The sequence below is a fragment of the Macrobrachium rosenbergii genome, chromosome 23 (assembly GCF_040412425.1).
Source record: "Macrobrachium rosenbergii isolate ZJJX-2024 chromosome 23, ASM4041242v1, whole genome shotgun sequence".
In the NCBI taxonomy this organism is placed as follows: domain Eukaryota; kingdom Metazoa; phylum Arthropoda; class Malacostraca; order Decapoda; family Palaemonidae; genus Macrobrachium; species Macrobrachium rosenbergii.
In genome coordinates this window covers 10,731,399-10,746,848 of record NC_089763.1, presented here as the reverse complement: position 1 = coordinate 10,746,848, position 15,450 = coordinate 10,731,399, and the positions used below count along the sequence as shown (strand labels likewise).

Genomic DNA, 15,450 nt, shown 5'->3' with positions numbered 1-15,450 from the left:
GGGGAGTTTCCAGAACCCGCAGCTGAAATGCAAAAATCCCCTTTCCAAATGCTTATAACTGGCTTACAATTGCCAAATACCATTCCCCTTAAACTAAAATGCTTACAACTGCCTATTTCAACAGTTCACTGGCTAATTTATTAGTTCAAACAAAAATACAGTGCATCCCAAACCATAATCCCAAAACACCCCAAGTCATCTTACATTCCCTCCTACAACTGTTACTCCTAAGTATATATACCCCTACAATGCTTGTAACTGCCTATTTTAACAGTTCATCACCCAACTTAACAGTTCAAACAAAAATATACCTCAAGCTATCATCCCAGAATACCCAATATCATTTCAGATGCACATTTTCTTTTACGTAACGTACCTTTGTGCATCATCTGTTGTACTGTACTGCACATAATGTAAGTACATTTTATTACATTTTGCTGTGTTGTAAGATGATTTTGAAATGATACTGTACAGTACATATTTTAGGATATTACTACTGTAAAGAGCATATCTAAAATACGTGGGTAGTTTCGAACGATGGGACACATTCCTCAAAGAGAATGCTAGGTTTGTTACGTCATGTTAGTATTTTCATGATTATGTACAAATACATTTATGATAAAAAAATGATTTAATACAGTAAGTTCTTGGTTTACATTGTTTTGTGGTTAGTCCTCACCATCTCCCATAAATTTATTAAGAAATTCTTGTTCCGTCATCTCTCTCTCTCTCTCTCTCTCTCTCTCTCTCTCTCTCTCTCTCTCTCTCTCTCTCTCTCTCTAAGCAGCTCAAAATCTCCAGTAGCAAGTTCTCTGACGATGGAATTTCTTTCTCTCTCTCATATATATCAGTACTGTACTGTACATACCTTTAATGAAATAAAAGTTAATGTACAATAAACGTAAAGAAAACATGAAAATAAACAATTCCAGCAAGTTCACTACTAGATTGACATAGGTAGTGTTGCCATGTTGTTTGCTTTGTCTGATTTATTGTACCATATTTCACTACAAGTTTTGTTGACTATGACTATCACACATATTATAACAGTACACAACAGAATATTTTATCACTGTTGATGTTTCATCTCTAATCACCGTAAAAATATTTAAAATCCGAATTCCATACGTAGGCAACACTCAGTATTCTTAATCTCCTCCCAGCCATTGTGAAGTCTCGTTCCCAGCAAGTTACTGTGCTTCGATGTATAAACACTTCAGTCTCTCTCTCTCTTTCTCTCAGTATACATATCCTTTATTGAAAAAACAGCAAAATATCAATAAAACGTTATTTCACTTACAGAATCCATTTACACTGTGCTTAGACTTCGATGTAAACATCTCTCTCTCTCTCTCTCTCTCTCTCTCTCTCTCTCTCTCTCTCTCTCTCTCTCTCTCTCTCTCTCTCTCTCTCTCTCTCTCTCTCTCTAAGTATACATATCCTTTAATGAAAAAATACAGTAATTAGTGAATATTAAGAGTTGCTCTATGAAAAAAAGTGAATTAGTGATAATTTTAGAGATACAGTCCATAGAAAAAATTCACAAATTGGTGAAAGTTGAAGGTATTTCCTGAGTATGCACCTCTATTAAGTTCTTAGTTTCTGAGTTACTCTAAATGCTGTAAGTTCCAGCTATTAGAGATTTTAGATCTTTCTCTTCATAAAATTTAGGTAATGCTCAACTAGACATTGCTTACAACCTGGACCCCAGGAGGTCTTTAGGTCGGGTGTAATTAAGGTGCCTGGTACACCTTAACTATTTTTGAGAACCTTGAAGGGTTTAGTTTTTGCCTCCAAAGCTGTTTTGAGTCTTTAGTAAAAGCCTCTCGAAGCAATTAGACCCTCTCTTGGTAGGCCTAGGACCTGTGAAATGGTAAAAGAATTCTAAGTGTTGCAGAATGCTGGCTTTTGCATTGAAGATACTAGTCTTCTGTTCCTGACTGAGATTAAGAGCAAAAATATCTAGGCATTTCCTTTCTCAGGGTTGTTAAATGCAGATGGGACCTTATTTAAAGGTGATGAGTTTGACACTTTTATACTATATAAGCACAATTAGAGTGTACTCAAATAGATTAAGCCTATTAGAGATGATGATAATAATTTTACATAAGGAGGACAAACACCACCACGTTTAAATGCACTGTCCTTTTTCCGTTATTTGGTCAAATTAACACATGTAACCCCATCCTGTGTTATTACCTTACTGGAGGTAATTATTCATTATGAAAGTTGTAGTGGATGTACTCAGCTGCTGAGATAATAGTTTATCTCAATGGAAAGTGCTCAACATCCAGAGGCTGGCTGCAGACAATGGGTTTTGGGGATCCCCTGTTATTGACCTGCTTGAGACTAACCAGAGTTTTTTTTTTTTTTGCCAATTTTCTGTTCACTAGTGCAAGATCCTCTAGCTTGGGAAGGGACACCAAGTTGTTCCCTGGTAAGGTCTAAACTGTAATGCCATTCCTACTTTTGCTATCTTTCGGAAAGTCATCAATATATTGGGGCAACTTTGAAAGTTGTCTTTTGGCGTTGATTGCACCAGGTGACCAGGGAAGGCCAGGTATCCATCTTCTTTCAGTGGTGGATGCAAGCAGTCAAGAGATGAAAGGTTTCATCACAGTACCACAAGCTACAGGTGATTGCATGGTATGGTCCATGGTTCTGGTGAGCTCAAGGTGTGATCTCGCAGTAATGCCATTTATCAGTGCTGAGAGAGAATCTGCTAATCTATTCTGCCAACACCAGTGGTCAGGATGTAAGTCAGAGTCCCACTTTGAGAGTTTTCCAGCACTGATACCTCTATAAACAACATGGTTAGGTTTCTGTTGTTTCTCAAGCCTTTAAGGCTAAAGGGCCATGTTGGCTATGGTTATAGACTTGTCGGAGGACAAAGACATCTAGATGTCTTTCAAGGTGTTAAGATGGAGTTTCCCAGGTCTCAGCTACATACGTTTACCTTGGAATCTTATGCAGTTCTACAGTTCATTATGTTGTCACTCTTTGAACTGTTTGGAGCAAGCTCCTTGTAAAGAAGCTTTTATGGAAACTTCACAGTAACCTTAGCCACAGCTAAAGAGTGAGACAGCCACAAGCTTAGTCAAATAAATTAGACTTTGCTAAAGACATGGCAATTATTTTTGCCTTTTTTTTGCTAGACATGGCAATTACTTTTGCCTTTTTTTTTGGGCTAGGCCCTTACCTACAACAGTATCTGCTACCTTGCCTGGAGTCACTAGGGCATGAGGAACTTGACGCCTTGGGATCCAGTAAGGACTTTTAAGAATTGTTGGAATTGCACTAAAAGGATTAAACCTGACGTAAAGGTTCTGTGTACAGTGATTCGGAAACCAGAGCTTCCAAAGAGTAGGAATGTAATGTCCTTTTCATTAGGTCTTTGGGTAAGGACTTTCATGCTAAATTCTATCCTTAATGGAAGGTAAGTCACTTGACATGTAAGCAGTGGCTATAAATTTTAAATTTGGAAAGAACTTATCCTTGGATAAGATACTGAAGTCACTCATTGGCATGGTAATCTTGTATTTGCTATGGTTCATCTTCATATTGCAGAGATTAAATACAATTATTGCAGAGTGTTAACTCCTCTGGTTTATGTAGGGGATATTAAATCCTCAATCAGTCAATAGCCCTTTTTGGCCTACTGCTTTTTAAACCTGATTGTGGTTTTTGGGAAGCTTGGAGGTACTCAGTGTTGAGTGTAATAAGTGTTTTTGTATGTACAGGTATGTACTTGTTAGTTATCCATCATTGGCTCTCCAGGGTTTTGGCAGAGTAACCCAACCCCTCTTTCTGATGAAGGGGGCACCCTACAAAGAGACCTTGGGTATCTTCATGATGAGGATCTCGTACCTGAGTGACAATCCTCCTAAGTCAGCAGTAATAGCAGATGGATTGAATTCACTGGGTAAACAAATACTTGTTTTGTACAAAATATTTTATTATTAAGTCGCCTTTAAAGGGTTGGCTGATTTCTACTTTGCCCACCTCCTTTTTCAAACATGGGAATCAGCTATATAATGGAGAGGTAAGGTTCATTTAAAAAATATAAATAAATTTAAGATTTATTTTTTTAATACTTACCTCTCCATTATATAATTTGCCCTCCATACCTCCCCACATTCAAAGTGGACAGCTGTAGACTGACCAGCCATGAGTGTTTGTACCTCTTACTCCCCTGATGGGGAAGTAGATGGATAGAAGGTGGATATTCATAGAAAACTGAATATTCCCATTTTTTGTTTCAATCTTTTGAACTACTGCTGGCACGGAAGTAAAAGCTATACAGTTTAGTGGAGAAGTATTTAAAAAATAAATCAAATTAAGTATTTACATAATACAAAATAATAATAATAGTACTTTGAATAAACCACAATGTAAACACTTTCAAATGAAATATATGAGACAAAGTTTGTCTAAAAAGATTTTCCCAAAGCTTTTATTCAAGATTTTATTGAAGAATTTAGTTTGGTTTTCCCTTTTATTTTTTCTTTCAGATTGTCCCACGATTTGCCAAGAAGGTAAATCGCACTCATCTCTTGTATCGTCGTCAGCAAGCTGCAACAGAAAATGGAGGGAGTATTGTTCAGACACTGCGAGAATTGGAGAGGAAATGTGTCCAAGAAACAGAAGCCTGCCTTGAAAACTTTGATCCTGAGAGGTTGTCTGAAATGGATGACTTATTTAAAGATTGTGTCGACTCTGAGCTCAAGTTTTATAAGTAGTTTTGTAATAGTATTTGCAAATTTCATGACCAATAGTAAAGCAGCTGTATTGATAATGCTAATGATTGGGAAAAATAGAATTTGGTGTGGCCTTTATTGCCTCATAAACCAACTAGTCTGCTATCAATACAGTTTGTCCAATCATTCTTTGCAGATTTTGAGGCCTCAATTGTCAAAAAATAAGATATATTAATATATATAGTCAAGTTGTGATGGTGCATTAAGCATTTATTTAATTTGGAAATGGTGAATCTTACCAAACTTTCCTTGAACATTTTTAATGCATGAAGAATATAAATATATTGTATACCATTATATTTAATGGCATAGCCTCCCAATGAGTTCTTCCATCAATCTTTCCTAAACTAGCAAATGATTGCATGTGTTGCACTTCCTACAGGTTTTGTATGGTCATTATTTTTCATTTATATAATACTGGTACTAGGACCTGTTACTATATCTGTTAGCATCATACAGAGAGAGAGACAGAGAGAGAAAAAAAAAAAGACAAGGTACTGGTTACTTTCTGGCTTAAATGAATCACATGGACTATATAAATTAAGTGACATAGTTATTTCAAATAATACACAGATTATGCTGAAACCTTTTGTGTATTTGCAATGAGTTTGTGATATAGACATTTACAAAAATTAGTAAACAGTAGAATGTTAATGAGAAAGTATAATTGACTACTCTCCAAATTCACCTAAAAAAATAGATAATTTTAGTTCAGTGATGTTATGTTTACAGGTCAAAACTAAGGCAATTCTTATTTTTATGGTTACTGGTGGACAGAACAGATGGGTGTTGGAAAATATATGATATTGCATGATATGGAGATGTACTTATCAATCATTTTATATTTTGTGAGCTTCCTCTTTGCCACATATTCTATCTTTTACTGAAGTTTCAGATGAATGAAAATTTCTGGCTTTCAAGTAATACACATTGTGTTCTTTCTTTTTTCTCTTTGAACCTATCTAGTTACAGTCTCACAAACTTGAAAATTTACTTCTGCAATATTTTCAACAGGTTATACCACATTCATGTTAATTACAAAGAAAATTGTATTAGGAGGTGAAACATCCTGTAAGTTTTTATTCATTGTACTTCAAGGAAGATTGAATTATAATTTTTCAAAATGCCCATTAGGATGCATATGATTATCAGCCTTTTACAGTGAGCAACATATGAAGGTTTGTAATCATGAAGTTGTTTTGTAGTGTCTTCCTGAGATATTTTTTTTTTTTTATTATAAGATCTTTAAAGTCTGAGTGGTAATAAGCCCCTAGTCACATAGTTAAGTGGGGCCTGTGGTCCACCTTTACCTGTTGTGGGTGATAAAATAGCCAAAGACATGGTGATAGTGTTAAATAGGATAATAATCAATTATTTTCAATTATTTTCTTGCATTTCTTGTATGCTTTAAATAGATATTCATTGATGAAATTTCAGCTTACCTTAAAATAGTAAGTTTGAGTGTCTTGGATCCTTCAGAATCTTGATTTTTATAGAAATACTAAAAGGCCTTCCATTATCATTGTTCAGTACTTTAACTTTAACACATTTCTTGTTTTTTTTCAGTTAAACATATCTTTGTCTTTTATCTATAAATTTATAATTTCTCCACAATCTCTGAAACGGAATTACATGACTATTGTTCGTGGATTAATTTTGTTTGGTTGTTATAAATTACATATGAAGGTCATAAAAGGAGATCAGACTGACAGGACAGAGTGCATTTTGGTGAATTACAGTTACAGAACATATGTCAACTTTAATGTAACTCAGCTTAGGAATGTATCAATCACTCAAGACACACAGGTTGGATGTAGTTTTTCAGAGAGTAAAGAAAAGTTTCAAAAAATCTAATTTCCAATTCATGAACTGATTTGCTTGTTAAGGCATTTTCCTTTGAGATGGCTTCTTGTAGAAACCACATCATTGCCTTTGTATTGTGTAAATCCTATACCTCCAGCTAAACCAAACAGGTTATTACACTCTATGAATATACAGTATATATTGATAATCTATCAACAGAAGCTTAATTTCAATTCTAGTTAACCTGCCTCACAGTTTTATGGAGTGAATATTATATATGACATTAAAGACTCCTTGGCTGGTATTCATTAAAGTGTATCGTCATACCTGGTATTTACTAAATAAGCCTTGCACATGTTAGTGTTCACCCAAAGAACTGTACAAAAGTGTAATGCTTTTGGCAAACAATCAGAATAAATTGTAGTTATTTTTCTAAATCATATACTGTATTGCAAAACATTATAGATCTATGCCAGTAATTTCTTAGTCTTGAAGATATTTATTGCTAAAGGCACATGTCTTGCAATATTTCTGCAAGTTGCAAATGTTAAATAGGTGGTTTGGCTAAGCTATTTAATAACAACAATAATCCCCTGCTCCTGATTTTCCTGGCCCCTGACCTTTCTTCATTTAGGAGGCTGAATGTCTGCTACTTCCTTTGTGTTTAAGCTGCTAAACCCTTTGCCATTTTCCCCCTTCATTTACTACAGACTTGGGCTGGCAAAGGGCATTAGGTTGCCTCTCACATTGTCCACAATCTTAAAGTACTCTTTCTAAATTATGGAAAATTAATATTAAACAAAGGACTTTAAACATCATTTATTATTTATCCAGCCATTCTATATAGTTGTTGCACGGACATGGAATGCTTTGCTTCAACTCGGCAATATCAGTTTCATCTTGAGGATTTCTTTTTCATATGCTTTAGGTTTGGAAGTTGCTCTTCCTTTGCAGCTAACCTTAGAATTTAGATTTTTAGCCATGATTATAAAGAAATGGTCTAAGACATTTGACTAGGATGGAATATAATTATTAAGTGCTAAAGTTGAAAATTATGCTCTCTATTAATGCTGCATGCTTATACAGTATAATGTAAAATTTCTCTAGCAGATTGGACAGGACAGAACATTTACTGTTGTCATGTCTGCTAAGATTTTTCATGACAATTTTGTGTAGATTTACATTATTGAAGACTAATATTCATATTTTGTACGAGATTAATTACTTCCATTATTGTGTGGAAGAAAAACGACTGTGTTACATAGAATTAATGATTAAGCTGTCTATGAAGTAGAAAGATTTGATAATTACAATCACCTACTTACATGATGTAGAGAAACTTGAAATGATGTGAAACCTGTTTGGTTCTCTGTTACTTAGCACTGTAATCCCTGAGCACGACTTCTGGAGGACTTGGCCTGTTCCCTTCACTCTGTAGCAGGAGGCACCTCACCGCTACCCATAATAAAACTTGCAGTTTCTCATAAAGTTTTTATTATAAAACTTCACCTCTTCTGTGATGCAAATTTTTGGATTCCATGATTTATGTTGCTATACTTCCAAATGGGCTGTATTATAGACTTATAAAAAGTTTCTTTTAATACCCTGAACAATGAAAATTATATTAAACCCTATTTACTGACAATTTCTTGAGAAGTATGACTCAAAGTATTGTAACTGCAAAATGTATACTAATACTGCAAGCCTGTAATGTTGCTCTCAATGACCAATCCAACATCTGCTATTGCTAATTGCCATTGCCTACCGAGTCCAATTACATTTTCTCCTTTTCAATATGTCAAATGAAGCAAAACAAAATCATATTTAACTGTAACATGAACATCATCACATTTAAAGAGTAAAAGGTGAACATCTTGGCTGAGCTACCCAAATACCTCACATTCCCAAACCATGCTATAATTTGTTAATCATGTCTCTTTAAAAAGCTGTAAACTTTAAATAGTGACACTTCCAGCCTGAGAAGAACCCGAAAAGGGTTCAGAGGTCTGGTTAAACAAATCATTTATAACTAACTAACTAAATAGTGACACCTCAAAAAACAGCGTCTGTCAAGAGACCTTGGGACAACTAAGCAGGCAAAAATCAAAAAACACAGCAAATACTAACTTTGCTGCTGATGAAAAGATGTTTAATACTAAATAAAATCAGTGTAAGTACCCAATAAAAATACCACCATTATGAGACGGCATTATATACAAGGAAAGCATAAAGACAAATCCTAAGCCATCCTGAACCAGGGTACCTGGCTACATCATTTCAAATGATGTCAGCTGTGCTGGTCACACATGCCCAACACAAAATATTATGAAACACTGGATTTATATCTAAATTTTTAAGCAGTCTGTCCTCTGCATTTGATGAATTAATCTTAAATGTGTAGCTCTCAACACTAAATACATTTTTATATGGGTAGATGAAGACAGACGTGAAAAGCACTGAATGAGTGGTACATCTTTCCAACAAGCAAGACGAGTGCAAAACAGCATTAAAAATGCTGTCTTCTATTGTTTTCAACCAAGTTTGTTTAGTTGTTTTGATGGATCAATTTTCAACACTTAATTTGTCTTGAATACATTCTTTCGTACAGCAAATCAGAAATAATTTTTAAAGGTAACTAAAGGAAAAATATTCACTTTAAATTGCAGATCTGTAAAATACAATACTACTCACAACACAGTCCCCTTGCCCTTGCTTGTCTTGCTTGTAACAACATTTTCCTCTTGATCTTTTCATTACTCACTTTTCTGCCAGTTTCCGTCATCCTCAATTTTATTTCCGTTTTCCGCTCATTCCTTAATATTTCTTCCACACTTTTATGTTCCCATTTCTTTCGCGGCTTCTTCTCTGTCCAATGTTTTTTGTTGCTGAAAGTGTCTCCCAATTTACGTTTATGAAAATTTTTGCGTTTTGAAGCATTTCTCTCTCCTGCCCCTTTACATTTCTGTCTTTTTTTGTGGCCAGATGCATTTGGGTTTCCTACCCCTTTAAGTTTTAGTCCCATGAAACCTGAAACAAAAAAAAATTCATTATAGAAAAGCCCCTCCCTCAAATGTTCACAAGGAATCAGCAGAAACACATTAAAAGTTTTTCAAATAAATTTGATGTTTTGTACATACAAACCACTGCCTTCTTTAGAAACTAGCTTTTGTTTTTGACTGTCTACACCTATTTATCAAAGGTGATAACAACTCCACTCTATTTGGTGGTGAGAAAGCCCACTCAGTAAGGATTACAAGACTTTGCCTACCGACATCAGTCTGAAATTTTTCTCAAGGACGGGGATTCCAGTCTCTGATTATACAATAATTTTCATAAATCAAACCACATCCATGAAAGAAGACACATGCATCCAATTGAGTGGGAAAAAAGGGGTACCTCAGCATAAGAAAAGTACTTGCACAGTAGTATGTATAAGTCATCATACAATATGTACATAAAAATACTTTCTAAAAATTTTCATATGTTCATGTCCAATATCTACACTGATGGAAAAGTGACTGAAGTTGATACCAACTGTCTGACTGGAATTTTTAGGATAGTATATGTATCTGAGGAGGTGACAGATAAAGGAGCTACTGTAAGACATTCAAAGTTCCCACCTAGGAAAATTTAGTTGAAGGGTAATATAATACACAACTGTTACAAATACTTACCTGATGTCTGCATGATGAAGAGTTGCCTGAGCAGCTGTACACTACTAAATAATAAACATTCCTCCCCGTTTCAATACATCTCTTAACAACACTTTCCCCACTGGATGAATTATGAAACATGATAGCAGCTGCTTGAACCCAGAAGATGTAGACAGCCCCAAGAGCATACAGGGAATCAGTATCATTTCACTGAAGTTAAGTTTCTGCCTTGGAATATAAGGAATTTATGTCAGCACTGATAGTGGATGAAGTAGCAGGAAAGTACAGAGTGAAGGTGGAAGCAAGTGGAGACCAACTGGGAAACTTATGGATGTCATTTGATAATGTACGATGAGACATTTACACCGGTATGTCATAGGATTATGATCAATGGCTGCTGAATTACTCATTGCTCACTCTTTGGAGATGAACTGGACTGCTTTGACTGCATATTAAACATTAGCCTACAGTAAATTAATCTTGATATAGGGAACATAACCTTCATTAGAGGTGTTTTTTGTGCTAATTTACTGCAGCAATATTTGCTTATTTTTGGATATTTAAAAATGATATTTTAATGATAAAGTTTGTTCATACTTACCTGGCAGATATATATATAGCTGTATTCTCTGATAGTCCGACAGAATTTCAAAACTTACGACACACGCAGTGGGAGATCAGGTGGTTAGTACCCATTCCCGCCGCTGGGAGGCGGGTATCAGGAACCATTCCATTTTCTATTCAGATTTTCTAGTGCCACTGTCTCCTGAGGGAGGTGGGCGGGCACTATGAATATATATATCTGCCAGGTAAGTATGAACAAACTTTATTTTATCATTAAAATATCATTTTGTTCATGAGACTTACCTGTCAGATATATATATAGCTGAATACCACCATTGGAGGTGGGTACCGACAGAATAGGATTTAGGAAACATATACATGTAGGTGATTGACACCTTGGTTCCTTACCTGTTAGCATAGCTGACTTCGTGATTACTGTCACCCAAGTCCGCTTCTGCTTTACTAGAGTCTCCAGCAAGGTAGTGACCTGTATAGCTGGTGAGTTCTAGATGATCTGTCAACGGGGGCGTGACCACGATGTGACTAGACCATATTGACCATACAATGAGGGCAAACAAAGAAAAACAACCACCTGACCAAGCCTAACTAAGTTAGGATAGCAAAACTAAAGCTAAAAGAGTGGGAAGTCCGCCTCTGGCGGTCGACCCAACAACCATAAAAACACTTCCTAACCATTTTCTATAGGATAGGATGTGTGTCACTCCCCTGCCCCCAGGATTGTATCTGCGGAAACGTATGGTCCTAGCGAGAACCAGTTCTCATATGTCGTCTTCACATCTCTCAGGTAGTGTGAAGTTTAACACAGAGTTGCTACGCCAAAATGTGGCACCCAGAATGTTACTGAGTGTCATATTCTTCTGAAAAGCCACTGAAGTTGCAACCGCCCTCACCTCGTGAGCACTGACTTTCAGAAGTTTAAAATCAGAGTCTTGACAGCATAAATGGGCTTCTTTAATCGTGTTCCTCAGGAAGAATGCCAGTGCATTCTTCGACATAGGTAAGTCCGGTCTCTTCACTGAACACCATAGATTGTCCGAGGGGCCTCGACTTTCCTTCATTTTGTCCAAGTAGACTTTGAGAGCCCTGACAAGGCATAGGACTCTCTCTGGCTCTTGACCCAGAATCTCAGCCATACCCTTAATTTCGAAGCTCTTGGGCCAAGGGTTAGACGGGTTCTCGTTTTTTGCTAAAAAAGTAGGACCTAAAGTACAAACTGAGTTATGTCCTTTAAAGCCTATATGTTTACTGAAGGCTTGAAGTTCGCTAACCCTCTTCACAGTTGCTAGAGTGGTTAGAAAAATAGTCTTTCTGGTAATGTTCCTCAATGTTGCAGAACGAAGAGGCTCGAAAGGACTGGACATCAGGAACCGTAACACCACATCTAAATTCCAAGAAGGAGTTCTTTGCTGAGGCACCTTCGTGGTTTCGAATGATTTAAATAGATCGTGAAGGTCTTTGTTGTGTCAGGTCCAGGTTTCTATGCCTAAAAACGGCTGATAGCATACTCCTATATCCCTTGATAGTCAGGACCGCTAGTTTGACTTCACTCCTCAGAAACAAGAGGAAGTCAGCTATCTGACTCACAGAGGTCATGGTAGAGGAAATGCCCTTCTTTCTACACCATCTCCTGAACACGGTCCACTTCGATTGGTACAAATTACTGGAAGAGAATCTTCTGGCTCTGGCAATAGCTCTCTCCACTGATCTAGAAAAACCTATCGCTCTGGCCAGCTTCTCGATAGTCTGAATGCAGTCAGACTCAGAGCGGGAGGTTTTTGTGGTACTTCTCAAAGTGGGGCTGTCTGAGTAGATCGACTCTCATGGGCAGAGTTCTCGGAAAGTCCACTAGGAAGGACATGACCTCTGTGAACCACTCCCTCGAGGGCCAAAACGAGGCGATCAACGTCATCCTCGTCCCTTCCGACGACGCAAACTTCCTGATGACTTCTCCGAGGATTTTGAACGGGGGAAAGGCATAAACGTCCATCCCCGTCCAATCCCAGAGAAGAGCATCTACTGAGATCGCTCCTGGATTGAGTACAGGGAGCAGTAAAGAGAGAAGCCTCTTCGTCTTGGAAGTTGCAAAGAGATCCACCAAGGGACGTCCCCATAGCCTCCACAGTCCCTGACAAACCTCTTGGTGCAGGGTCCACTCGGTCGGTAGCAGTTGTTGCCGACTTAGAAGATCCCGACGGACGTTCTCTACACCTGCAACGAACCTCGTGAGGATCGTAATATTCCGGGCCTGTGCCCACAGCAGGATGTCCTTTGCTAAAGCGAACAGGGACCGAGAGTGAGTTCCTCCCTGTTTCTTTAGGTATGCCAGGGCCATGGTGTTGTCCGAGTTGATCTGGACTACTCGGTTTGTGACTCGTTCCTCGAAGAAAAGTAGGGCCAACTGAATCGCCCCCAATTCTTTGAGATTTATGTGCCAGGACACCTGTTCCCCTCTCCAGGTGCCCGACACTTCTTCCCCCCCTAGTGTTGCTCCCCATCCCGATGTGGACGCGTCGGAAAACAACACTAGGTCGGGGTTCTGAAGTTTGAGAGAAACGCCTTCTGCCAACTTTGATGGATCGAGCCACCACCTTAGGTGATCCTTCACCTTTGGCGAGATCTTCAGAGAAACTTCCAGATCCTCCTTGTCCTGCCAGTTCTCTGCAAGGAAGAATTGAAGCGGTCTGAGATGCAGTCTCCCCAGGGAAACAAACTTCTCCAGCGATGAAATGGTCCCCAGCAGACTCATCCATTCCCTCACCGAGCATGTTTCTTTCCGCAGGAAGGCTGAAACTTTGTCTAAGCACTGCTGCTGTCTTTCTTGTGACGGAAAAGCTCAAAAAGCCATTGAATCCATCTGAATCCCCAGATAAACGATGGACTGAGTCGGGGTCAGATGGGACTTTTCGAAATTCACCAGAAGTCCTAGGGACTTCGTCAAATCCAACGTCATGTGAATGTCCTCCAGACACCTCGAAATTGACAAGGCTCGAATGAGCCAATCGTCCAAATAAAGTGAGACTCTTATCCCTGCAAGGTGAAGCCATCTCGCCACATTCCTCATTAACACCATGAAGACCATAGGGGCTGTGCTTAGCCCGAAGCAGAGAGCCCTGAACTGATATACCTGTCCCCGCAGGACAAATCTCAGGTACTTCCTTGATGGAGGATGTATAGGGACGTGAAAGTAGGCGTCCTGGAGATCGAGAGAAACCATCCAGTCGCCTGGTCTTAAGGTTCCTATAACCGACTGGGAGGTCTCCATTTTGAACTTTTCTTTCAGAACGAAATGGTTCAACCTGATGACGTCCAGGACTGGTCTCCATCCTCCTGACTGCTTCGGGACCAGGAACAACCTGTTGTAAAAGCCCGGGGATTGTAAATCTGAAACCTGTTCCACAGCTTTCTTCTCGAGCATTTGCTCGAGCAGGTCGAATAGAATCTGCTGCTTCTCCTGCTGATAGGATGGCGACAGATCCTTGGGCTTCGAGCACAACGGAGGTAAGACGAGGAATGGGATCTTGTATCCCTTTTCGATGACTTCGAGGGACCAGTTGTCCGTCCCTCTCTCTCTCCAGGCTCTTGCAAAGGAAAGAAGCCTGGCTCCAACCGGTGTCTGGAGGTCCACAGAGTCACTTCTTGCCCCTAGGTTTTGAAGGGGCTCTACCTCTGGAGAGACCTCTTCCTCAAGAGGACGATCTTGAAGAAGCTCCTCCACGAAAGGGCTTCTGTATCTTGGAAGCCTGCCCAAGGGAAGAAGTCGAAGGGACTGCTGGACGTATAGAAGACTGGGCCAGGAGGTCTTGAGTAGCCTTCTCTTGCAAAGTGGCGGAAGTATCGTTGACTAAGGACTGGGGAAAAAGATGGCTAGACATCGGGGCGAACAGCAACTCTGCCCTCTGAGAAGGAGAGACCGACTTCGCAGTGAAGTTGCAGTATATGGCTCTCTTCTTTAAAAGCCCCGTACAGAAGTGGGCAGCCAGCTCTTCGGAGCCATCCCTGACCGCCTTGTCCATGCAAGTTAGGACGCTGAACAATTTTCCCAAACTAATGGAGTCAGGGCTACGAGCCTGCAAGTCCAGGACTCCCAGGCACCAGTCCAGAAAGTTGAAAACTTCCAATGTTCTGAAGAGACCTTTCAGATGGTGATCAGTCTCAGACAACGTCCAGGACACCTTCGCTGACGAAAGGAGAGACCTTCTAGGAGCGTCCACAAGGCTGGCGAAGTCCCCTTGGGAAGAGGAAGGAACTCTCCAACCAACATCCTCTCCCGTCTCGTACCAAATCCCCGCTTTCCCACTCAATCTAGAAGGAGGCAAGGCGAAAGAAGTCTTGCACTGGGCCTTCCTGGAGTCCATCCACTCCTGAACCTTCTTAAAGGCCCTCTTCGTAGAGAGAGACGTGGCCATTTTCACAAAACCTGAAGTCTTTTGCGATTTAGACGAGGTTAACTGCGAAGGAGGAGGGCGAGGAGCAGAAGGTTGAAACTTGTCCCCAAACAAGTCCTTCAGCAAACGTGTCAAGACCTGGTAATCGGAAGAAGCTGATGAAGTCGAGGACTGTTCCTCAACTGCAGGTTCCGATGCACTTGACAGCTCTCCTTCTTCAATGGGAGCAACCGAAGAGACTGGAGAAACTCCGGGAGGTCTAAGCCC

General features: G+C 39.2%; 2 protein-coding genes across 11 annotated transcripts in view; one reads left to right on the top strand and one right to left on the bottom strand.

Annotated features, from left to right (window-relative positions):
* LOC136851261 (secernin-3) overlaps positions 1 to 8,048 on the top strand; it is a 54,969-nt gene extending 46,921 nt beyond the window's left edge. For both annotated transcript variants that reach the window (XM_067125228.1, XM_067125229.1), the window contains exon 8: positions 4,512 to 8,048. In XM_067125228.1, the coding sequence (XP_066981329.1) occupies positions 4,512 to 4,739 (228 nt within the window). In that variant the 3' untranslated portion in view covers positions 4,740 to 8,048. The remainder of the gene's footprint in view (positions 1 to 4,511) is intronic.
* The window catches only part of LOC136851262 (uncharacterized), a 71,171-nt gene continuing 63,758 nt past the window's right edge, over positions 8,038 to 15,450 (bottom strand). For all 9 annotated transcript variants that reach the window (XM_067125230.1, XM_067125235.1, XM_067125232.1 and 6 more), the window contains exon 4: positions 8,038 to 9,587. In XM_067125230.1, the coding sequence (XP_066981331.1) occupies positions 9,244 to 9,587 (344 nt within the window). In that variant the 3' untranslated portion in view covers positions 8,038 to 9,243. The remainder of the gene's footprint in view (positions 9,588 to 15,450) is intronic.